Source organism: Alexandromys fortis, unplaced genomic scaffold (genome assembly GCF_014885135.2).
Source record: "Alexandromys fortis isolate MF-2015 unplaced genomic scaffold, M_Fortis_MF-2015_v1.1 scaffold_10, whole genome shotgun sequence".
NCBI classification, from domain to species: Eukaryota; Metazoa; Chordata; class Mammalia; order Rodentia; family Cricetidae; genus Alexandromys; species Alexandromys fortis.
Window position 1 is genome coordinate 17,602,561 of NW_026067895.1, and position 24,513 is coordinate 17,627,073.

Below are 24,513 nucleotides of genomic sequence, written 5' to 3' on the forward strand. Positions count from 1 at the left end.
TTAGAACACTATTTCAAGCTCAAATGGCTGAACAGTAATCAGCCGTGCACCTCTAATTAAAAGAAAAAAAAAACTACATTTAGTAATGGGATTGTGGTTGAATTGCTCTTATCTGCTGACCTCGTGATTCTATTTTTTCTGTTCTGTATCCTACATCTAAGGCTGTATCCCTTAACATTAGTGCTGTGCATTTATGTGGCTAAAATGAAACCCAAAGAACTTTTCCTTGTCCACAGGGCCATATTCCATTCTAATAATAAATTGGCTCTAGTTCTTGTTTCTATCTGTTTTGTCCCCAAAACGTTTGTTCTAAACTGTCCATTTTCTCTCTCTAACATTAAAAGAGTGAGGCGGGGCGATGGTGGTGCACGCCTTTAATCCCAGCACTCGGGAGGCAGAGACAGGCAGATCTCTGTGAGTTCGAGACCAGCCTGGTCTACAGAGCTAGTTCCCAGACAGGCTCCAAAGCCACAGAGAAAACCAAAAAAAAAAAAAAAAAAAGAGTGGAGCTAGGAGATAAAAATGGGATTGGAAAAACCTGGAAAGAGCCCTGCATGTGTGGGTGTTTCTGTGGTTCAGGGAAACTGCTCACTGAATTGATGCAGAACTCAAGTACGTAAATAAATGTAAATTAGCTCGGAATCAGGTGGATGTACTCTTTGGAATCACTTGCTGACTATGCCCTCAGCACAACCCAGTGGATAGGTCACACATTCAGGACGCTGGGAGAAACAGGTCTACAGGGACCCATATAGTGTTTTATGTTGTCTTAGAATAGTGGTTCTCAACTTGTGAGGAAGCTTGCCTTTCCAATTAATAAACTATCAAAGTGTTGAAAGAAATAGAACTTCCATGTTCTAACAACGTACATAGTCCATTTTCAACTGTAACAAATGATACAAGAAATGCATTGAAAGTCCCTGGTGAGGTCATCATTGAGGTAACATTTAAGCAAAATTCAGCCCTGTACCAGGTGTTTTAACTCCCAGTGCCCATACAAGTTCATGTACTCACAGGACAGGCATGGTGCTTTCCATCACTTGCTCATTTCACGGAAGGCTCTAACATGGACAGTCATGGTCCAGCTGCAAGCATTTAAATCTTCTTTAATAGCTTCATCTGTCAGATTCTTTTAAATGTTTCTCTTTTGATAACTACTTTTATTTCAATATTTTAATACTTTTAAAACATGCTGAGGGGTGTGTGTGTCTGCTTATTTAGTCAAGGAATCTAAAGAACAATTTTCAAATTAGACCTTTTTGGTCAACAGGAACTTACATTTTTCAGAATGATCAATATTGGGTCTGATCAGTTAGGTGATTTTTATCAGTCCAGTAAATGAAATGATCTAGTTTAAATTCAGAGTTTTGTTTTGGTGGTGCCAAAGATCCAAAACCTGTACCTGGGGGCTGGAGAGATGGCTCAGAGGTTAAGAGCATTGCCTGCTCTTCCAAAGGTTCTGAATTCAATTCCCAGCAACCACATGGTGGCTCACAACCATCTGTAATGGGGTCTAGTGCCCACTTCTGGCCTGCAGGCATATACACAGACAGAATATTGTATACATCATAAATAAGTAAATAAATAAATATATACAAAACCTGTACCTGGGAGCATTGTGGCTAAAGAATGGGCAGTTACTGACCTATAGCCCTGTGCTGAAATTCAGTATTTTTTAAAATCACTAGTGAGCTTAAATGCTTTTTCATATCTTGTGTAGCTGTTTACATTTGCCTAAAAACTTGTTCTTGTCATTTGCTTATTTTTATTCATGTCTGTCCCCTTACTACTGCTCTGAGAATTTTCATCTGATGTAGCGATCATGGATATTATAGAAGCTGCAAGTGATGCAACTATTATTTTACTTTGTTAACATATCACTTGTTGACTTTCAGAGATGCTATTTAGATACTTTAAAAAATACTTCATTTCAACACAAGGTAAAGCCAGACAAAAGTCCCTGCATGGAGGGGCGATAGCAGGCACTACCTGAACATCTATAAGCATGTGGCAGCTGCTCACAAAGGGAGAGTCGGCTTTCTTTAATGATGTGACCCCTGGTCGGCCAACTACACTCCAGGGCAGGCCTCGCCCCCAAGAGCAGTGAGAAGGTGACACAAAAGGCAGATTTGGGATTTAGTTGGGTGGGTAGGGAGGTGAAAGTGCAGAAGATGGCTACGGGAGGATTTTAAGGACTGAATATGAACACTGTGTGCAATTTTCAGAGCTAATACAAATATTTAAAATACTTAATTCGAAAATAATTGCTGGCTTTTTGTTGTTGTTGTTTATTTTGTTTTATTTTTTGTAACAAGCCTGTTGATGCTGGCCTATTTGATGTATATTCAATCCTATATAATCAAGAGTATAAACTAGTCTGTTAGTGTCTTAGTTAGGGTTTCTATTGCTGTGAAGAGACACCACGACCACTCTCATAAAGGAAAACATTTAATGGAGGTGGTAGCTTACAATTTCAGAGATTTAGTCCACTATCATCATGGTTCAATATGGCAGCATGCAGGCAGACGTAGTGCTGGCTACATCTTGGTCAGAAGGCAGCAGGAAGGAGACTGACTCACTGGGCATGGTTTGAGCCTATGTGAGACCTCAAAGCCCGCCTCCACAGTGACCCACACACTTCCTTCAACAAGACCACACCTATTTCAACAAGGCCAACGACTCCTGTTAATGCCACTCCCTTTGGAGGCCATTTGCTTTCAAACTACCACAGCTGCTTGAAGAAGAGCTGTTTAAGCCCTCACTGGGAGGGTGGGTTATTGAGAAGTGTTGACTGCTTGTGGGGGTATTTGCATTGACTTTGCATGACGCCTCTCCGTAACTGAATATGTTGATGTGTGGAACAAGTATGTGAATGAAGGCTAGTGAAGAGACGACTGGGTCAGAATGGCCTTTGCAGAACCTACCATAGATACTCAGTTGTCCCTTTTCATGCATGTCCTTGAATTCTTTGGTTTCAGTTACCTGTGACCAAGAAGGAAAAAAAAAAAGTGAGTAAAATACACATTTTGAGAGATTTGTGAATCGCTTTTAATTTTTTTATTAGTTGTTTAAGAATTTTATACTGTATTTTGTTTGAGAATTTTATAATGTATTTTGGTCATACTTAACCCCCCCAACTCCTCCCAGGTGCACCCTCCTTACTCTACCCAACCAACTTCATGTCCTCATTAAATCTTTTATATATTGTTAGAAAAATTCTATAATTTTCCATTAGTTATTTTAAGTCTTTTGTGTGTCTAACTTATAAGTTAAGCTGTCAACCAATCACATCTAGTTAAGGTCTCCAGTTTTGATGCAAGTAAACATATCTTGGCCTGTTGAATCAGAAAAAAAAAAAAAAAGAGACAGAGAGAGAGATGCCAGGGACATCCTTCCCAGAAATTCAGACCCATTTAGGACCTAAATACCTGTCATTGTCAGCATTTCCCTCCTCCACCATGTTACTATGGTACAGGTAGTCCGGTAACTACAGTAAGAATAACCATTACATTAGCATGAGAGAGATGTCACCCACAGGGGCAGAAGGCAGGGATGGAGAGGTAACAGGACCAGGCAATTGTTACATTTTAAGCTCTCACTCCATTGACATAAGGACCTCTTGAGAAGTGTTTGGTATGTTACTTGAAAGTGTCATGAAAGGGCACATGGGTAACCCTGTGTTCATCCTCAGTACCCCAACCCGCCACTCTGTGGTCACATTCATTCGCTAGCCTCTTGTTCTTCTGCACTGAAGAGTTCATCTACTGCAAAACCAAACATCTGTGCAACTGCTCACAGGAGCACACTGAACAGTGCAGAGGCCTGTGGCTGGAGAACCCTGGGGAAGCAGTGCGCAGATGCTCCAGGATACCTGGAACCCTGGGGAAGCAGTGGGCAGATGCTTCAGGATGCCTGGAACCCTGGGGAAGCAGTGGGCAGATGTCCTGATATCTGGCCTTTGTTTGGTTTTGTTTTGTTTGCTTTCGAATAACAATGTCAGACTAACCTTTGACTCTCCTTAGGAAATTTATGAAAATTAAATAAAATTAGTCATGGCCAAGGACTGGTCCTATTTATCTCAGAGCTTCAGTCATCTTGGCAAACAAACAAACAAAAAATGATGTCATTTAAAAATGGATTCATTGAACTAAGTACCTTTGAATAGTATTTTTTAGAAAAGCAATTTGGAATAAAGGGAAGCATATTACAATAACAACTTAATGGTTTATATTTGAAATGAATAGTTTCAGATTTTTTTTCTGGATTTGCCAACAGGAAAGTAAAATTATCATCCTGAATTTATGATGAGAAAAATGTGTTTAAATCCAAGGATCTTCCTGATACCTTAAATTTATTTACCAAACATGTTATATTGCATACTAATTATCATATGTAAGCTCAGAATCACCATATATTCAAGATGACAATGTTGCTCTCCTACTAGTAAATCTCTTTGTGAGTTTATGAAATGTCTTTTGAATACTGCAAAATTTAGAATTTATCTTAAAAGCTAATGAACACTTTGAATTGAACCATACCCTACTAGAATAATTGTGCATTTAGATTTCTTTATTTACATGTACCAGATGGCCAGGTACAGACACCGAATCATTCTGCCGTTGAGAAAAAAATTGTAAATAAATTCCCATCTTATATCTTGGGCGCAAAGATTATGAGTCATATTTGTGATGCTAGACCAGAGTTTCCTTTCTATAGTCAATTCTGTCGGTCTTGCCTGAGGCCCTCAGATTTGACCCTCTCTGGACCTCACTGTTAACTTTCAAAGGTTAATGGATGGCAGGACTATGACAGACCGCTGGGCTCCTTGTTTTACTTCCTTCCTCCAGCATTGCTCAATTTTATTGCCTCTTCTAGAAGCTTCTATTTCCTCATGCATGAAATGGAGAGGGAATGGTAGTGAGCTTTGTGCTGTATGTTTGTCAAGCATGACCTCACTCTAAGAAGGCTTGGAATTTGAACTCGGGTGTTCTGACTGTAGGCTATAAGTCTCATGTGTAAGCTTGTGTTGTCTGTTAAGCTCTGACCAGGCCCTCTTCATGGCAGTCTGGATCACGTGTGTTGATGTTGGATTCCATTAGGAAAGGGAGGTACCTATTGGCAGTACTTATTGCCATGATGGCGGCTGTCTTGCTATTGTGTGTTATGTTAAAGGAGACAGTTAGCGCTGTACTAGTGCCTCCTCAGCCTAGAACCCCACTGGCCCCTACCTAGAAGGCAGTAGAGCAGCAGTTCTCAACCTCTTTCACAGGGGTCGCATAGCAGATATCTACACTATGATTCATAACAATAGCAAAATTTCAGTTACGAAGGAGCTACAAAATAATTTTCTGGTGGGGTGAGGTCATCACAACAGAAGGAACTGTAGTAAAGGGTCACAGCATTAGGAAGGTTGAGAACCACTGCAATAAAGAGAAAGGAAGAAAATAGTACACTTTAAAGGGGTAAAAAGATTGGAATTCATGGGGTCCATACTGAGTAGTCAGTCAGCTTGTAGCCCATTCATAGGTGAATGCCTGCTACAAAGCTATACTTCGGCTATATTTGGTAAAGATTTCAGTGATATGAAGCTAGTTAAAAGAGAGTAGGGACTGAAGTTAAAGCTTTCAGTGAGAAGTTAAAGATCTCTTTTTGTTTGATTTTTGTGGAATTTTTGTTTGTTTGTTTGGGTTTGTTTGTTTGTTTGAGACAGGATTCCTCTCTGTAACTGAAACCTCACTGTTCTGGAACTCACTTTGTAGACAAGGTTGGCCTCAAACTCACAGAGATCCTCCTGCCTCTGTCTCCCAAGTACTGCCTGCCACCAAATCCTGGCAGAAGGTCTTTTAATCCCATGACAGGCTAAAGGGGTTAAGTTGAAGAGAAGGAAGCATTGCTAGAAGCTGATGTTTGTGTTACACCAAGGAAGAAATAATCTATGCCAGAACTATTTCTATCAAAATTTAGTTAAACCTTACAAACTCATTTTCATTATCATCATCATCATCATCATCATCATCATCATCATCACCATCATTAGTGTATTAGTGATGACAGCTGCTGCTCTTGCAGAGGACATGGGTTTGGTTCCTAGCACCCACATACTGGTTCCGAACCATCTTTAACTCCAGTTCCAGGTAATATAATGCCCTTTTTTGACCCCTACAGTCACCAGACACTCACGTGGTACACATATACATATGCAGGAAAACACTCCTATATATCTATATGAAAAATGTAACCACTCTCCAAGAGTGATGTGGTTAATACTCTTCAGTCTTGCTGACTGATCAGCTTCAAAGCTCTCTGTGCAGAACGTTTACTTAGGACATACCTGCGGGGATGACATAGAAACCTGGTGCACAGTAAGTATCTTAAGTGTAGATGTTAACAGGAAGGAAAAAAGCCCTCACTAGAAGCTGGTTCCCACGGTCTTGCCTCTTTATCTCCATTCATATACTTTCGTTTCCCCAGAGCTTTATTTTATCTTTGGGAAATGCGGTCTTCGGTAGTGTTTGGGGGAATTTCTAAGCCTTAGCAACTTGAAAGAGCTTTAATAGTCAATTAGTAATTGGCAAATTCTAGTTGTGCATGCTGCCTTTACCTTACCCATATTTGGGTATAGATATGATGTCATCTGAGCCCTGGCACATTTCGTGTGAGTAGTATAGGTGAATATTTTACACAAAGTGTTCTGTTCTCGGAATCTTTAAAAATGGGTAGAGGGGCTGTGCCTAGCTTATTACCCCCCCCTAAAGCAGGTCCCCATCTTTAAGAGTATGACTTAAGGGGCTGGAGAGATGGCTCAGTGGTTAAGAGCATTGCCTGCTCTTCCAAAGGTCCTGAGTTCAATTCCCAGCAACCACATGGTGGCTCACAACCATCTGTAATGAGGTCTGGCACCTCTTCTGCTCTGCAGGCATACAAGCAGACAGAATACTGTATACTAAATAAATAAATAAATAAGTATTAAAAAAAAAAAAAGAGTATGACTTAAGAAGTCGTCCCTTGTGCTTCTGTCACTGAAGGCACTCGAGTAGGCCTCTCCAGTTATCTAAATCAGATTTGACCTTTGCAGCTCAAGGCCTGGGTTACAATAATTTCCTTTACGTGTCTCCAGTTAAGTAAATTGCATTTTTTTCTTCCTGGAAAATGAACTCTAACCCAGTGGGGACCAAGAAAAGCTGTGGATTTGGCCAGTGAGAACCGAGGCAGGTGGCACGAGAGTCTGTCCCCTCTCACCTGACAGCACCTCACCTCCTTATCCAGGCCACTGTGGCACTCGGGGAGAAAAGGAGACAACTGGGTAAAGATGTCCCCAGCTCTTCCCTGAGTGTGAGGTCTCCAAGGAGAATGCTCACTGTCTGGTAGATTCCTTTTTGTATTCTGGAAAATACTGCTTTTATGGATGAAAGTAGGTCAGAATTCTGAGCTTAAGTACATCTCCTTGAAAAAGCAAAACCAAACAAAAAATCCAAAGTATATTTTTAAATAAAAAAATTAAGTAATCTGACACTGAAAAAAGAAGCAAAAACAACATTAACAACAACACAAAATTGTTCTGAATATGTAACTTAGTTCTGGAGTACTTGTCCAATGTGTGAGACCTTAGATTCTGAACAGTCCCTGCTCTTCAGAAGGTGGGGGTGGGGCTGGTGGAGGGGTAGGGGAGTAGGAGGTGTTGGGGGAGAGGGGCTACCAGAGGGGTGGGAAGGGTGGACAAAGAAGGCAAGGAAAGAAAAAATATTAAGACTAAAAGAAATCACAACATAGCAGCCAGATGCTTTCTTCTGTCCATTCTTGTCATTATGTGCTACATATATTAAAAGACAAAATCGCAGTGCTCTCCAGACTTTGGGGGCAGTTAAGACTTAGAGAAAATGAGATGGGCATCAAATGACAAGAAGCTGCTACTGTTGGTTGGAAAGATGGCCTGGTGTTCTGAGCACAGTGTGTGGACTGTCATTCGGAGAAGGTTCGGGGATGTGCTCACTTTTGTCATAGACATACGTAGGGTGGTTGGTGGCTCTCTCCCTTCACTGGACTGCTGCCTACTGGTCCACTGGAACAGGGGTTAGCTGAAACACGCACTTCTGGGCACTCAAGTTCCCAAGCCTTATATGTCAGGATCAGCAAAAAACTGAGGCTCACTGCCCCTCTGTAAGAGGTCAGTTTCAAGGGAATGATTACATTTCCTAGAGGCTGTGGAGGAGAGGGCTTGGGGATAAACTCAAGAATGCAGAAAATTACAGAGCAAAAGAGACTCCTGAAGGGAGTCTTCCAGGTTAAATGCCTCGTGGCTGTAACTCCGATGGTATCAAACCTGAAGAATGTGGGCTGTACTGGGGCCAAGGTTAAGGAGCAAGCTGAGACTAAATCAAGCATTGCTGATGGGTGTTCTCAAACAGCTGTAGGTGTGAGCGCAGTGGGACCAGGTCAGGCCACTTGTGAGTGCCATTGTGAGGGGCACATTGAGAACTAACAAGCAGATTGAGAGCTAACAAGCAGATGTCAGAACCAGGTTTACCACCAGCTTGTGGGACTATGAGGCTGTTTGTATTGTGTGATTGTGCTACCCCGAACCTTCACTTCGAACAAGCAATTATATTTTCTTCTTACACGACATGCGATACTTCTGTGTGGCCTCTGACATTCTGCTTCAGTGTATTTCTGATTCTCCGAGCTGCAGTGCTTGTCTCTAGCACTTGAAATGGTCGACCTGTCTTGCCTGTGCGAGCTGTGGAAGTGTGAGTTTTAACAGACAGCCTCCAGCCCGCTCTCCTGTGGAGTTAATGCTACATGGATTTCTTCTTTCTATGAAGTGCCATTTGCTAATCTTCTTAGCACTTAAAGTTGTTTGTCTTCTTTCCCATTGGGCAATAAATAAATGAAAATGGCTTTGGTTTCCTCATCAAAGCCTTGCTTCTATTTCTCTGATCCCAAGTCACAGAGGAAGCAGCTCATTACTGTAAGTGCCTAAATACCCAGGGCCTTAGGCTCACTGATACCAGAGCCCGATCGCTGGAAATCTGGGACTAGGAAGATGGCTTGGTTGGCGACTAGCTTGCCACTCAAATGTTAAGACGTGTTAGTGTCCCCAGCACACACTCCAAGGCTGGGTATGGTGATGCATGCTTGCATACAGTTCCAGCAGTAGGAACAGAGACAGGCACATCTCAGACTGGCTGGCCAGCTGGACTTACTACATTAAAGATCTGGGGTTCAGTGGAGGGACCTTGTCGAATGTAAGCCAGAGAGCAATAGAGGAAGAGAACTTTACACTGACCTCTGCTGTCTACATACACATTCACACCTGCACCTGCACATACACACACGTGAACAGGTGTAGATGCATACAACACACACACATGGTTTTTATATGAAACCTTCCCAGTTTTAAATTGTGATAACTGACTTAAAACTTAAAGTTTACTGCAAACCACCAAATTTACTCTTTATGACTACCACAGGTAGCATTTGGGACTGTAGCTCACTGTAGCCCTGAAGGTTGTGTGGTATTGATTCTGGGGAAGCCTGAGACTTCTGGGTGGGTAAATGCGATGTTACAATCTGGGCCAGTTTTAGTGGGGATGATGGGAGATAGGGGAATGGTAGAAGCCAACCAGACAGACGCGAAGGCTAGGGAAAGAAGGGCAAAGACAGGCTTGGGTTTTTGTATAGCATGGACATAGTCCCTATGCCTGCCCGAGTCACTGCTTTTGTAGGATGCTGGTCCAGCTGCCTACACAACCACTTAAAGCTGTCTTCATTTAAGTCAGTGATTTTCAACTTTCCTAGTGCTGCAACCCTTTAATACAGTTCCTCATGTTGTGGTGACACCCCCCCAACCGTAAAATTATTTTTGTTGCAATTTCAGGTAATTTTGCTGCTGTTCTGAATTGTAATGTAAATATCTGATATGCAGGATGTCTGATATGCAACTCCCCAAAGGGGTCGTAACCCACAGGTTGAGAACCCCTGTTCTGTGCAGGCAGAGTTTTTCTGTGTCCCAGCAGTTGCTCCAAATAACTACACTGAGACCGAATATTACCTATTAAATGCTTGGCCAGTAGCTTAAGCTTGTTTTTAACTAGCTCTTGTAACTTAAAGTAACCTATTCTATTAACCTATGTGCTTTCCCGAGGCTCATCTACCTCCTAAGCATACTTCCCATCCTGCTGGTTCTGCATCTCATGACATCTCCCCAACTCCACCCTTCTGCCCAGCATTCTCTCTCCCCCAAATATCCTGCCTAACCATCGGCCAATCAGCTTTTTATTAACAATGAAAGGAACACATCTTCATAGTGTGTGAAAGGATTATTGCACAGCAGCTCTAAATTGTAGGAGTATGAGCAAACTAAGATGTTCTCTTCTTTTCTTGTTTTGCCCATCCTTATGACACACCTCACCTGCATGAGACTTCAGCTGGCAAGAATGGGAGAGGTGGGTGGAGCATGTCATATACATCCTTGTGAGAGGTGGAAGCTAGCTCACCATGGGTACACAGGGAAAAAGGAATCCTATTAAAAACTATATGTTATCACAAATATTAGGGTGAGAACAGATGCGTTGGGGTTAAAGCAGTGTGGGAACATGAGAGGAAAAACTAAAGAGCTTGCAGTTGGGCAGCATGTAATCGAGCTGGCCATGTAGGGAAGGGAGAGGTGTGGGCCAGCATTTGCAGGCCGGCTGCCCACTTCGAAGCACCGTGCCTTGAGGGACAAGTGCAGGATGCTGCTGTCCTCTTCACGTATTCTTGCCCCTAGTGCAGCCAATTGCAAAAGACTGAATCGTAAGTGGGTAAGAACAGTTTCTAGAAACCTCCACTCATTTTAGGAAAGAGGCTCCTGAAAACACAGACGAAGAGTTAAATGTGAGGTGACCGAGAGCAGCTGTGTCTACATCGTATCGTGGCTGTATCTTGGGAGCTGTGATAGGCGTTAGCTCCATGGTGACACTACAAGCCGGTCACGTAAATGTGAGCACAAAGGACACCGACTAATCAGCTGCCTAGAACACCTGCAAGGCCAGGGGTAACAATGCCAGCCAGATTCAAGAGCTAGCAGACGGTCCATGTCAGCGGCTGACAAATCAGAAGTCAGAGAAAGACGGGTGCGTGTGTGTGTGTGTGTGTGTGTGTGTGTGTGTGTGTGTGTGTGACAGGGTTGTGATGGGTAGCAAATGAGCACATGACCATCTCCCGACTGAGCCAGAACACAGACAGATGTCACCCCAAATGGCCAAACCTGTGGTATTATTCCCAGAGTGCTAACCAGTCTGGGTAGAAATACCTCAGTTATTGTCAGTTTCCACAATTAATACTATTACCCCCCCCCCCCCCAGAGGAAACAGGTTAACTTTTTCCTGTCTCTTGGAAGTCCCTCCCTGTTCTTGGGAACTTCACTTTGCTCGATTCCTCACGTTCCATTAATGTCTCTTCATTGAGAGAATTAATTCTGTGTTCCTTTCTCCTACAAGTTCCCTGTCTTTAATCATCACCAGAGTGAGACCACCAACCTGAGCACCACTCTCTCAAGTTGCCTTTGGTGACCCCTGAATTTCTGCTGCCCTAAGCTCCTGGGTCCTGCAAACCCAGGCCAAGGATGTTCTCCCCTCATCCTCGATCATTCCTATCATTCCTTTTCAGGATCCAGATGTTGGCTGCCTCGCTTCTGTGTCTGTAGTCTGTGACCTGGTGACGTGGCCACAAAGGTGGAAAATTGTGGGTCTGAGCTGGGCGCTCTGTATCTACTGGGAATAACATACGTATATCAGGAAGAGATTGGCTTTGTGAGGTGTTTGCTAGGCTGCTGTATTTATACTTGCGGGCCTCAGTTCTGTGAAACTGAGCCTCTCTTTCTATTCTTTTCAGCAAGGCTCCAGCAGCACAGATGAAAGGCAGCCTTGCCATTGACTTTTGTCCTGGGTTAAATCCTTATGGCTTGCTTTATTTCTGATTGCACTGCATAGTGTGGTGAGTTTTTATGCTGTTTGTTTGGTTGGTTGCCTTAGAAAAGCAATACTTAAACTTTTTGGTCTAAAACATTACTAAAGAGTTAAAAGGCTTAAGGTTGGTTATTTCCACTATTAAATATTGAAACAGACATTAAGAATATTGAAGTGGAGATTCTGTGAATTACTTCACCCATTTTGGCACCCTCTAAAACACAATTGTAAGAGATAGATACCAAACAACAACAACAACAAAAAAAAAAAAAACGGAGCTTAGGAGATGGTTTGATTGATAGGGGCTTGCAGTGAAATCTTGAGGACTGGGGTTAGCTCCTCATGGAAAAGCTCAGCCAGAATTTCTGGGCTTGACTGTAACTCTAGCCCTGGGGAGGCAATAACAGGGAATCTCTTTGGCTTGCTGACTGCAGGAAGATAATTTCAGAACCCAGCCTCGGTGCTGGGAAAAGGGTATAGAAGGCTCTCCCCATTGCTGAATAAACGGAGTTTGCTTTGACTTGCCTGACTCCCAGAGTCTGTGCCCTTGACCCTGTGCCCTCTCACTCCCCCACCCCCCAAGGGAGTCCTTAGGACCCAGCCACAGCTGGCCAGCCTGCACAGCCACCTAGTGAGCTTCACATTCAATGAGAGAGCCTGTCTCAAAAACATAGGGTGGAGACTTGACTAAGGGAGACAGCTGACATTCACCTCTGGCCTCCACACCTGTGGGCAAGCGTGCACATTCATCGCACACCCACATACATGCTCACCCACACGTGTTCCAGAAAGCAAATGCTGTAGTCGTGTCATGAAAATAATACTGACCGTGAGTGCCCCTTGAAAGTACCTCGGGATACCTGGTCTACACATTGAGAGCCAACCTAGACAGCGTACAACTTTGTGATTCCTTAGCAGTTGTAAGACCCAGAACAGGGAACTTCCAAATATAAGAGCTCCTCTAGGAACAGTGCCGTCGAGCAATGGACAGTCCAAAAGAAAGGCCAACCAATCCGTGAACTTCTTTCATCTTATATTTGGGAGAGGTTGGTTTCTGCCATTGAATAATAATTTTATACGTGAAAGGTCACAGTGCTTATTGTAACTGTGTCAAACTAATTAATTCTGGCATTTAGGAAATACAAACTAAATATATCACAAAAATAGAAACACATTACAAAGAAAATTTTGCTCGTTCGGTTTTGTACACTTACTGTTGTGGTCGGCCAACCAACCTAAACACATCGTTTCTTACTTGGCACATTTATTGCTTTCTATAGGAATTGAAATGCTGAATAGGCCAGGCCTTTTTATAGCCAGGCTGCAGGCATGTGAGCTAGGCATAATTGATGGACATCCATGTTTCACGCTGTGGTATGGAAACTGCAAACTTATAGAAACCCCCTCAGGCAACTGCACACAGTTTCCACGGCAACAATGCGTTGCCAGAGTCTCCGGCCGAGACTGTTGGCGTTGTAGCAGATGGCAAGGTGGCGTTCTGGTCTGTTAGACTTCTGTGAGGTTTGGGTGGTGTTCCTGGAAATGCAGCCTCAGAGCCCGATTTCCTGGAAATCCGTGATCTCTCCGTTATTCTCAGAATTCAAGTGAGTCGGGGGCTTTGCCCGCAGCTAAGAATCCTGTGTGATACATTTGCAGGCGCAGTTAGTGCAGATCTGTTCACCTTCGCTTCCGGAACTGCGTGTATGGAAATCCCGGGCTTCGTTCTAAAATGCCTGTTTCTGGGCTTAGTAGCTTTGTGGATGAGTTCTAGGGCTCTGTGTTTTAATTAATTTAAAATATAGTTTCATAAATCCAAGGGTGCCTTGAACTGATGTGTAGCTCAGTATGACCTTGAACAGAAACCTGACCCTCCTGTCGCCACCTGTCCAGAATTAACCCTACTTTCACAAAGCCCGTTGACCAGCTAGAATTTCTTTGTTCCCATGCGCCCTCCCCCACCCATTCACACTGTTCTGGTTCTTTCTTTAACTCCCCCTTTGCCCTCTTCTTTTTTTATGTTTGAGACAGGGTCAGGGTCTCACTTAGCCCAGGCTGGCCTTCAATTTTCTATATAGCTCTCTTTGTAGCTGAAACTGACTTTGAACTCCTGATCCTACTGACTCTACCCTATTAGTGCAGATGTTACAGACACGTGCAGCTGCATCAGACAGGGAGTCTCTTCAACTCTTCAGTTTGTTGTTTTCTGAGAACTGAGAAGTGGCAATTCCCCAGTGAGAGTGGCCTGCATTCTACATCAGCCACAGTGCCGGAGTGATCAGTTCACACTGTGACTTGTGACTGTAGCTCTCTGTGGTGGCATTTCATTTGTATTTTAATAAATAAAACCTGCCTGAAGATCAGAGAGTCAAACACCTCCACTGGCCAGCCTTACAGACCAAGCAGTGGTGATAGTACACCTTTAATCCCAGTGCTAGAGAGGAATGTAAGACTGGAGGAGATGGCTCTCAGACAATCTCTTTCTGAGATTCCTGAAGGCAGGCTCGCCATTTCAGACTGAAGTTGAGGTAAGAGTCAGTGCCTGGCTGTTTTGCTTTTCTGACTTTCAGGTTGAACCCTAATTTCTGTCTCTGGTTTTTTATTTATCATGCTCCAGTTCTCCCTGGCAGTTTCTTTTCTGACATCTTTGTAACTCGGGCATACTGCTCAGTATTTACTCTACGGTTATCTGGAGACAAGAAGGAAAAAGCCAGAACCTAGCGGCACGGTCGTTTTCTTTGAAGGGTTTCTGTGGGTTTGGAATGAAAACTAACATCACGATCAGTTGACTGACCTGACTGGAGCTTTCTGAAATCACAGAATGTTGCAGCTGAAACGACTGCCACCTGCCACAGTCTCCTAAGTGAGAAGATGGATGTCCAGATGTGACGGGGATTAGAGGTAGAAAGTGGGGATGGAGAGGTTGCCCTCACTGATGTCCAGAGAAAAGGCTAGCAATGGTTATGATTTAGCACTGTTGAAATCTAGTTTCCTCAGATGAAAATGAAAGATTCTGATAATTGTAATGTTTATAGGATATTGGCTATGGGATAGGAACTCTTAATAGTCTACCTGCTAACTCATTTAATCCTTGTTACAGCCATGTCATTGGTACTGTTGCTTCTCCAGTTTTCAGATGTCCCAACACTGTAACTTATCTGTAGTCACACAGCTGGCTGGCTTTCTATTGCTACCTTATTCATTTCCTTGGGTTTAATGGCTGTACCCATCCCAGATTTTTATGGGCATGTGTCTGAGCATAGCCTACTTAGCTTCTCTGCATGCTATCTTAAGGTTGCAGTCAAACCTTTGACTTAGTAGGACAGACTAGGAATCTATAACTTGGGTGTTGGTGAGTAGGGACTCAGCTGTGGCTGAGGCTCCTCCTTGAAGTGCTTGTGGGTTTTGGTAGAATTGGCTTTCTCGCAGCTGCAGAAGGCCCACTAAAACTGGTCTTGTCCCTTCTCAAGGGGAGGGGACTCCACAAACTGGCTCATAATGGCAGGACACATGGAGTTGTCTTACACTTCTTGAAACCCAGCCTGGCTCCAGGCTCCTCTCCAGTCAGTGACCCCAGCATTCTTGATTATTTTCTTTTTATTCTTCATTTTCTTTTTGAAGGAAGTAAGCCATCAATGGGATTCTCAATAAACAAATACAGCAGCTTCACATGCTCTGCTCATCAAACATTAATTCTCTGCATCTCTCTGCCTTTGAGGGTCAATTTCAAAAACCCACAACCACCCATGGTTTTCTAGGGAAGAACTCTTTAGGCACTCTGGTTGTGTAACTTTTTCAGTGTTCACGTTCTTTTGAGTTTATAACTTGGGGACTGAGACGAGTTCTCATAGAGTAACTTCAGCTTTGCTCTGTGTCTTTGAAACAGATGAAGTGATTGAGAAGGAAGCACGAGCTGAGCACCTTGCCTTTGCAGCCGGGACAGCATGGAGCAGCCATTCACTGTGAACTCGCTGGTAAGTTCTCCCAACTGACACTTTGTCTATAATTGAAAAGCTCCAAAAGACGAGCAGAAAGGACCGACTGTGAAGAGAATCACAACCACTTCAAGAAGCATAGCACTTCCTTACAGCCTTGTGTGTGCCTGTGTCCTTTGGGGAAGTGACTAAGAAAGCCATCTCTGACAGACAAAAATATCGTTTTACTGACACACCTGTGAAATTTTAATCTGTGTGGCTAGATTCTAAGAGTGTAGATCCTTTCGAGAAACACTGGAGGGGATTTCAGCGTGGACATCACCTTGATTGCTTCAATCTCAGCTTCTCTACAGATAGAAGCTGGAGGTTTGCTTTGGGTGGCAGTAACTGGAAAAGAGTCAGGTGCTCAGCATGGCGCTGGCAGTGTTGCTTGTGCATCCTCATTGCGTGCCTGCGGTTTTGAAACTCTCGCTCTTCTCACTTTCCCTCTACAGCCCTGCAGAGTTCACACCTTTTCCAGCTGCATCCCCTGAAGTGCATTGTGTTGGAAAAGCAGTAACTAGGACTTTGAGAACACAATGTGCTTGTTTGGTGCCCCAGATCAGTCCCTAAATGTGAATGTAGGATGCTGTGCCATCTCTTTGGCCCTCCTTTGTGCTGTGCTCTCAGACTATTGTGGGGACTTGATAAAATGGAGGCTGTTAAATTTTTCCTCCAGATGGAACTCACGGTAATGGTGACCCTGAGAACAACAGTGGTCTGAATACCATGTCTACACAAAACACAGACCTTGAACACATAAAGAGCATAAAGAATTAGAAGTCCCTTGAACTGAAGTGGGTTGTAGCAAGAATGCTTTAATCCTGATCAAGAATGACTTTCGTAGACTCCTTGAGAAGGAGGTGCTGCAGAAACTTTGAACTTCCTGACCCCAAGGGAGACAAGCTCCCATTCCTATCCCTCTGTAGGGAAGTCTTCAGCAGCTTCTCTGAAATAAGAAAATTATTCAGAAAGCTACAAGAACAGTATTGTAAGGTGTGGGTCAAAGCAAGAATGTGTGAAAGTGTGTTTTTCTATGTGACATAGTACTTTATTTTTTAATTGATGGAATATTTTAAAATGTTTTTTCAATTTTTAGAGAATTCTATACATTCGTACAATGTATTTTGATCATATTAGTCGCCTAGTCCTCCCCTTACACTTCTCAGAGCTGTGGCTACCCACTCTCCCTCCCAACGTTATGCCTTCTCTTTTTATGTAGTCCACAGAGTCCAATTTGTGCTGCCTGTGAACTCATGGACATGGTGAACTAAAGCATAAATAACCTACCAGAGGGCCACACCTCCAAGGAAAACCAAATCTCCCCTCTCCAAGAATCCATCAATGTCAAGAGCCCCTCAACTAGTAGTGGGGCCTCATGAGTCTCTCCCCAATTATGTTGGAGTGTTGACTGACTTCATCTTGTATAGATCTTGTGCCGTCAAACAGACTGTCTGAATTCATGCGTGCATCTGACATGTCAGGAAGACAGTCTCTTACACCTTCTTGACCTCTGATTCTTATCTCTTTCTATCCCCTCTTCCATTATGGTTCCTGAACCTTGGAGGGTCTGTAATATAGATGTCCCTTTTGTGGCTGAGCACTGCATAGACGCTTAATTATTCTCTGTACTTTGACCAGTTGTGAGTTTCTGTATTAACTGCCATCCACTGTAAAAATAAACTTCTTTGATATGGTTCAAGAGCTCCATAAATCTGTGGGTATTTAGAGAGCAATTTTGATATTCTGTCTGTTTAGCAAAATAACAGTAGTAAGTCCTATGAGCTCCCAAACATGGGTTCTTGGATAGCACCAAGCATGCATTTCCCTATGACCTTAAATTTAAGGAGAAAAGCAGTTGGTTACCTCCATAACATTCTTGCCACTATTGCACCCAAGGGCATATCTCACCATATTAGTCATTATTGTATCTCACAGGGGTCATAATTGGATAAGACTGCTGATAACCTTTCTCCATCAGCAGCCTGAATAGCATCTTTGCCAACAGGGAGGAACTTCCTGGTCAGTACTAACTTGATTTCTCCATGTATTGTTAACAAAGTATGTAATGCCTTCAGCAATAGGGTCTTACTACCAAGTTCTAGTGAGAAAACAAGAGCAATGGTGATAGCCTGTATTGCTTAGGATGTCTCCAGCACACCCCTCACCAACAGTGTGAGAGGAGGTATCATACACCTGGCACTGTGCTTTGTATCCCGCACTCTCCGATGACTGGAAGAAGCATTATTACCTGGATAAGATAACTATGATTATATTTTTTATGACTCTCTTTCTCTCTCTTGACAGACAAATATTTAGGAAGCTTATAAAGCAGGTTTTCATATGGTTTTCTCAAACATCCTTAGTGTTAGTTTTCTCTTCTTGCCCCATTCTCTGCCCTTGCCCCTCATCCCCTCCCTATTTATGCCTCTTTACCCATTATTCTCCTCCCTTTGTATCACCTAAGCCCTACTATCTCTTGTAACCTTAAGATTTTTTTTTAAACCTTTCCCATCCCACCGATGACCCCTTTCCCATTTCCTGGCTTCTACAAGTATTCCAAGTTAGATACGCAAATCTAAAGGTTTAATGTTAGGATCCACAATTGGCTAAGAGCACGCTCCATTTGTCTTTCTGGGTCTTTGATTACCTCACTCAGGGTGATGTTTCCCAATCTTGTCCATTTAAGTTTTTTTTCTTTGCAATTGAATAAAATTTGATTGTATCTAGGGACCTCATCTTCATCATCCTTTGTGCAGCTGATGGCATCTCGATTGTTTCCATGCCCTAGCTATTATAAATAGAGCAATGATGAACAAAGTTGAGCATGTGTCTCCGAAGCAGGGAAGAGAATGGTTTGGGTATATGTCATGCAGTAATGTATCTGGATCATATGGTAGATCTATCTGTAGTTTGGTTGGTTGGTTTTTTCGACAGGGTTTCTCTGTGGCTTTGGAGCCTGTCCTGGAACTAGCTCTGTAGACCAGGCTGGTCTCGAACTCACAGAGATCCGCCTGCCTCTGCCTCCTGAGTGCTGGGATTAAAGGCGTGCGCCACCATCACCCGGCCTCTATCTGTAGTTTTTTAAGAACTCCTACACTTATTCCCATAGTGGTTGCACCAGTTTGTACTCTGACCAACAGTGCATAAAGATTCTCTTCTCCCTACATCTTTGTCAGTATTTGTTTTCTTTTGTGTTCTGAATCTTAGCCATTCTGACTGGAATACAGTGAATTCTCAAAGTAGTTTCTATCTGTAATTTTCTGATGGCTAAGGATGGTGAATATTTTAAAAATATCCCTTGGCCATCTGTATTCCTTCTTCTGAGAACACTCTTCATATTGTTTAATTGGGTTGTTTTGTTCATATTTATATTATTGAGTTCTTTCTATATTAGAGATGTTAGTCCTCTACCAGATATATAGCTGGCGAATAGTTTTCTTTTTAATGCATTTCTGTAGGCTGCTTCTTCAGTTAGTTAGCAGGTTCCTTTGCAGTATAGGAACTTTTCAGTTGCATGAAGTCTCACTTGTTGATTGTTGATCCTATTTCCTGGGAAACCAGGGTCCTCTCAAAAAGTTCTTACTTGAGCCTGTATCCTGTTCTTTCTTCTAGAAGTTTTAGGTCTAGCATTGGAATCTGTGATCCATTTGTAACTGATTTCTTTTGCAGGATAAAAAGAAAGGTTCCATTTACATTCTTCTACATGTAGACAGATAACAACTTTCTGTTAGAGGTGCTCTTTTCTCCAATGTATATTTTTTCCATTTTTTTTCAAAAACCAGTAACTGTAAGGTGCATGAGCTTATATCTGGGTCCTTGATTCTATTCAACCAATCATGCTGACTGTTTTTGAACTTTTTAAAAACTACTATAGCTTTGTAGTATAACTTGAAATCAGAAATGAAGATTCTCCCGGCAGTGTTTCTCTTGTTCTGGTTGTCTTGGTTAACCCGAGTCTTTTGTGCTTTCATATGAATTTTAAAATTTCTTTTTCAATTTCTGTAAAGAATTGCATCACATTTTGATGAAGATTTCATTGACTCTGTAGATGGCTTCTGGTAAGATGACCATTTTCACTGTATTAATGTTACCCGCCCATGTGCGTGAGAGTTCTCTCCATCCTCTGGTATCCTCTTTGGTTTTTTTCTTCAGTGTTTTAAAGTTTTCATCCTATAAGTTGATTTCAAAGTTTTTGTTAAGCTTCTGTGAATGGGATTTCCAAGCTTCTTTCTCAGTCTGGTGTTTTTTTTTTTTTTTTTTTTTTTTTTTTTTTTTTTTTTTTTTTTTTTTTTTTNTTTTTTTTTTGTCAGTATAATAGGAAGGCTGTTAATTTTATAGCCTGCCACTCGTCTGAAAGTGGTTGTCCTTCTCTAGAAGTTTCCTGGTAGAGTCCGTGGGGTTTCTCATATATGGAATTATTTGCAAATAGAGATACCTTGGCCTCTTCTGTTCCCATTTGTATCTCTTATGTCATTTTCTTGTCTTATCGCTCTAGCTAGAAATTCAAAAAAAAAAAAAAAAGAAAGAAATTCAAGCACTGTGTTTTATAGGAGTAGTAACATACTTACCCTGATCTTAGTGGCAATGCTTCAAGTTTTTCTGTTTCATGTGATTGTTGGCTATTGGTTTCTCATATATACCTTTATTCGTTGAGATCTCTTCCTTCCATCCCTTCTTTCTACAGAAATTTTATCATGAGCAAATATTGGACTTTGCTAGAAAATTTCTTTGACAATTCCAACAGATTATTAAAAGATATTTATAGAATATATGATATATATATATGCACACATATACATACACACTCTGCAGGGATTTAAACAGGGCTGTTGTCATTTCCAGGCCTCTGTGTTAGAAACTTTCACATTATTATATAATTTGTGTCTTTTGTTATCCTATCCTGCCAGCTCTATTTTGGTTCCTATTGTCTAATGGAAGAAATGTGTTTTACTTTGGCATAAACCAAGGTAGGAAGAGAATATTTTGCATTTGCTGCTCATCATCTATCTCTAGTTTTTAATTCCAAGAGAAAATAAATCAAAAAGTGTAAGGTGAGAATCAAAATTTTGTGTATTTTTTTTTTATGGTGGTCACTTGGACCAGAAACTTCTTTTCTTTGGGAATGTAGAAGACTAAATATTACTATTTCTTGGACTGTAATTGGACCAGGTATGCCCATCAATCTGCAGGAAAGTTACCTGGAGACCTTGCCTGGCACTTCCTTGGGTAAGAATTAGCAGGAAAGAGCTTTCATGTCCGTTGCTACAGGTCCAACCAAAAGTACCATCAGGTACAGGAAGTGGCTGCCTTCAGCATAATGGAACCTTAAGAAAAGTCTTATGGCTTTTGTTATATATTAAACCTTTAGAAAAAAGAATCGTTTCAGATTTCTAGTATTTTACTTGCTTTAAAGTTGGAAATAAAGTAAATCAAATGACACAAGAAAAAACTCTTATGTGCCTAATCCCCTGTGCTCTGCCCAGTGGCTAGTTATTCATGGCAGAATAAAGCTATATCGGATATAAATTTTTTTCAGAGCTTTCTACAGCCTTTATTCAAACGTTTTGCCTTCCCTGTAGTTGGGCTTACAAGTCACCCATATTTGATTAAGGAAGGCTCCAAGATGCTGAGTTTTCTCTGGAGTAGCCTCATTCTTGGACTGTGAAATCATGGTCAAATGCTCTAAAGCTGGAGAACGCACTAAGTCCTTCTGCGAACACTAACTGAAGCAGCAATTTTCCAGCCACCTCCAGAGGTCCTGAGTTTGTAGATCTTCAGTGGAGCCAGTTAGGAATTTGCATTTTTTTTTTTTTTTTTGAGAACAGCTGTCTTGCTGCTGATGCTGCAGGTGCCTGGACCGTACTCTGGAGACAGACAAGTCTGAACTAAGGGGAAAAAAAGCTGTGGTCTGAGCGCTGTATTCATCGCCTTGGCAAGGAGCCAGGGCTGTTCATGTCCACATCGTTTACAGCTGCTCTTACATGCGGAGACCTGAAGTCAAGTTGTAAAGAACATAAAATATCTACTACTGTGCCCTAAATAAATGGAAAAACAAACCAAAACAAGCCAATCTTCGAGTCTGGCATTTCTGAAGCACAGAGCCCATCTTAGTTATCCTGACTATGTATGCTTTGTGCACATCTGAGAGTACATATAATGGCATTATTAGTAAAATTCAAAGATAGAAATTACTTTTCTCCATAATTTATTACCATATTCTCACTTGAGAACTAATTGACAGCAATTACTGTTAGATGGAAGTTTATTAGATTTATTTGTGTTAAAAGAAAAGTAACGGGGCAGGGGTGGGGCTTGGAGAGTGTTCTTTTTCTCTGAAAGGGCTTCTCCAGGAGTTAGCAGTGGTTTTTTTGTTGTCGTTTCTTTTGTATAGTGGCAATGGAGGGAGACCCTAGAAACTCCCGATTAAACTAGATATATTGTGGGATAGAACCAAATCCTAACAATAATTTCAATGTAAGCAACTTTCTGGAGAACCTCAGAGTCCCGTGACGTGAGCCCTCCTGTGGCAAGAATGACCCAGAATGGTTAACATTACGACTTACATGATGCTTATACCTAAAACACTTGCACACCCAGGAAATGCCACATGATTGTACTTTGAAACCTATGAAGAGGTCTTAGACCAATAAAAGTGTTTATCTTTTCCTGGATGTGTGTCTCGGGTGTGACTGTGCAAATAGGTCTTACACTGATCCTATCATTAACTCTTACAGAAGGATTTTCGGAGGTACTAATATTGGGTTTGTGGTACAGAAATTACATGAATTAAATAGCTATGTAATTTTTAAAAACCTATAATCAGATACTTAAATGTTTCATTGCAGAAAAAGTTGGCTGCAATGCCTGATCATACAGATGTTTCTCTAAGTCCGGAGGAGCGGGTCCGCGCCCTAAGCAAGCTTGGTTGTAATATCTCCATTAACGAAGACATCACCCCACGCCGTTACTTCAGGTCCGGAGTAGAAATGGAAAGGATGGCGTCTGTGTATTTGGAAGAAGGGAACCTGGAAAATGCCTTTGTTCTTTATAACAAATTTATAACGTAAGTCTGGGGTCTTTAGAATGAGAACATTGAAACAATATTTATGTGATATTTTGACATGGCAGTTTGGATACCACGAGAGTGTTCATATTCAGACCAGTTTAACCATTTTCTAAAAATGGAATATGTATGTCGATATGCATTGAAACGCATCAAGATACCCTCCACGAGCCTCAGGAATGAGAGGGTCAGGAGGGGTGGAGGCTCTTTTCACATCTATAGTTTCATACTTGGTACCATTTTCCTCCCGTAGCAAGAGAGCCTCCTGAGAGCAGGTGCCATATTGCTTCATCTAGAGCATGTAGAGTCTGCCATTGATGTTTAAAGACTTGATCTGAAGGTTTGAGAGCAGGGACACCTTGGGGAGCATAGGAGAGGTGTGATTCCTGACGAGGGCACGGCAGTTCATTTCACACAGAATCCAGCAGCTGCCTTTGAGAAGCATTTGCTCGTTTGCGCAAGAAGTTAATCTACAAAAGAACTGTCAGAATAGTGAGCAAGAGTGGCTACAGCACATCCATCAGAAACTATCACATGTGTGTTAGTAATGGATCCTAACTTTAGAGTTAGCGAAGGTGATTTTGGACTTCTGTTACACGTTTGCTAATTTCACTGCACAGAGGATCCCTTCTTGACAATAATGATGGACTCTAAGCTAAGCCTTTCATTGTTTTAATTTAAAGCCACGTGTTAATTAGTGTCATTAATTTGCTTTTAGTTGGAAAATAGTTGGGCATATTTATGTTTTTATTTGCCTGTGTGGCTAAATCAAGCTAATTAGCTTTTTTATATCACCCACTTGCTGATTTTCGTCATGATAATATTTAAAAATTTGTTGTCTTGGCAACTTTCTAGTGTATAGTTCATTATTTATGGATACCATGTTGTACAGCAGATCCATAAACTTATTCATCCATCTGAAATTTTGAACTGTTACTGTTTAAAAAAAACTGTGCGTGTGCATGCACATGTATGTGTGTGTATGTTTCTGATGGCTATACATACATGTACGTTTGTATATATGAATGCAGGTGCATGCATACCACAACATACACATATGGAGTTCAGAAAGCAACCTCATGTGTCAGCCTTTCCTTCCACCTTGTCTGAAGTCAGTGTTTCATGTAGGTCAGACTGACGGAAAGATACCATGTACCGGGGAAAGGATGGAGTTAAATGCTTGTTCTTTTTGCCTCTACTTCCCAAGTCTTGAGGATTGCAAGCATGCATCACTGTGTGTGGCATAGCCTTTGTCTTTTAAAAATCCCAAATGTGAAGTAGGATCAAAACCCCTTGCCATTGACCTTGGCTTCTCATCAGTCCTCATTGTTCGCCATGATCAGAGAGTCCGGTTTTATCCCCATGCTGTTCCAGTCACAGTCCAGCTGGCTTTAGTGAGCTCCCAATAGATCAGCCCCACTGTCTCAGTGGGTGGGTGCACCCCCCGTGGTCCTGACATCCTTGCTCGTGTTCTCCCTCCATCTGCTTCTCATTGGGACCTTGGGAGCTCAGTCCAGTGCTCCAGTGTGGG

General features: G+C 42.0%; 1 protein-coding gene across 3 annotated transcripts in view; it reads left to right on the forward strand.

The window, feature by feature from the left end:
* The window catches only part of Stambpl1 (STAM binding protein like 1), a 47,334-nt gene that overhangs the window by 9,246 nt on the left and 13,575 nt on the right, over positions 1-24,513 (forward strand). For 2 of the 3 annotated variants that reach the window (XM_050158215.1, XM_050158205.1), the window contains 2 exons: positions 15,829-15,916; positions 22,765-22,982. In XM_050158215.1, coding sequence (XP_050014172.1) covers positions 15,887-15,916; positions 22,765-22,982 — 248 coding nt within the window. In that variant the 5' untranslated portion in view covers positions 15,829-15,886. Of the gene's footprint in view, positions 1-14,823; positions 14,844-15,828; positions 15,917-22,764; positions 22,983-24,513 lie in introns of those variants that run through there. The other variant, XM_050158224.1, reaches the window with a different exon arrangement.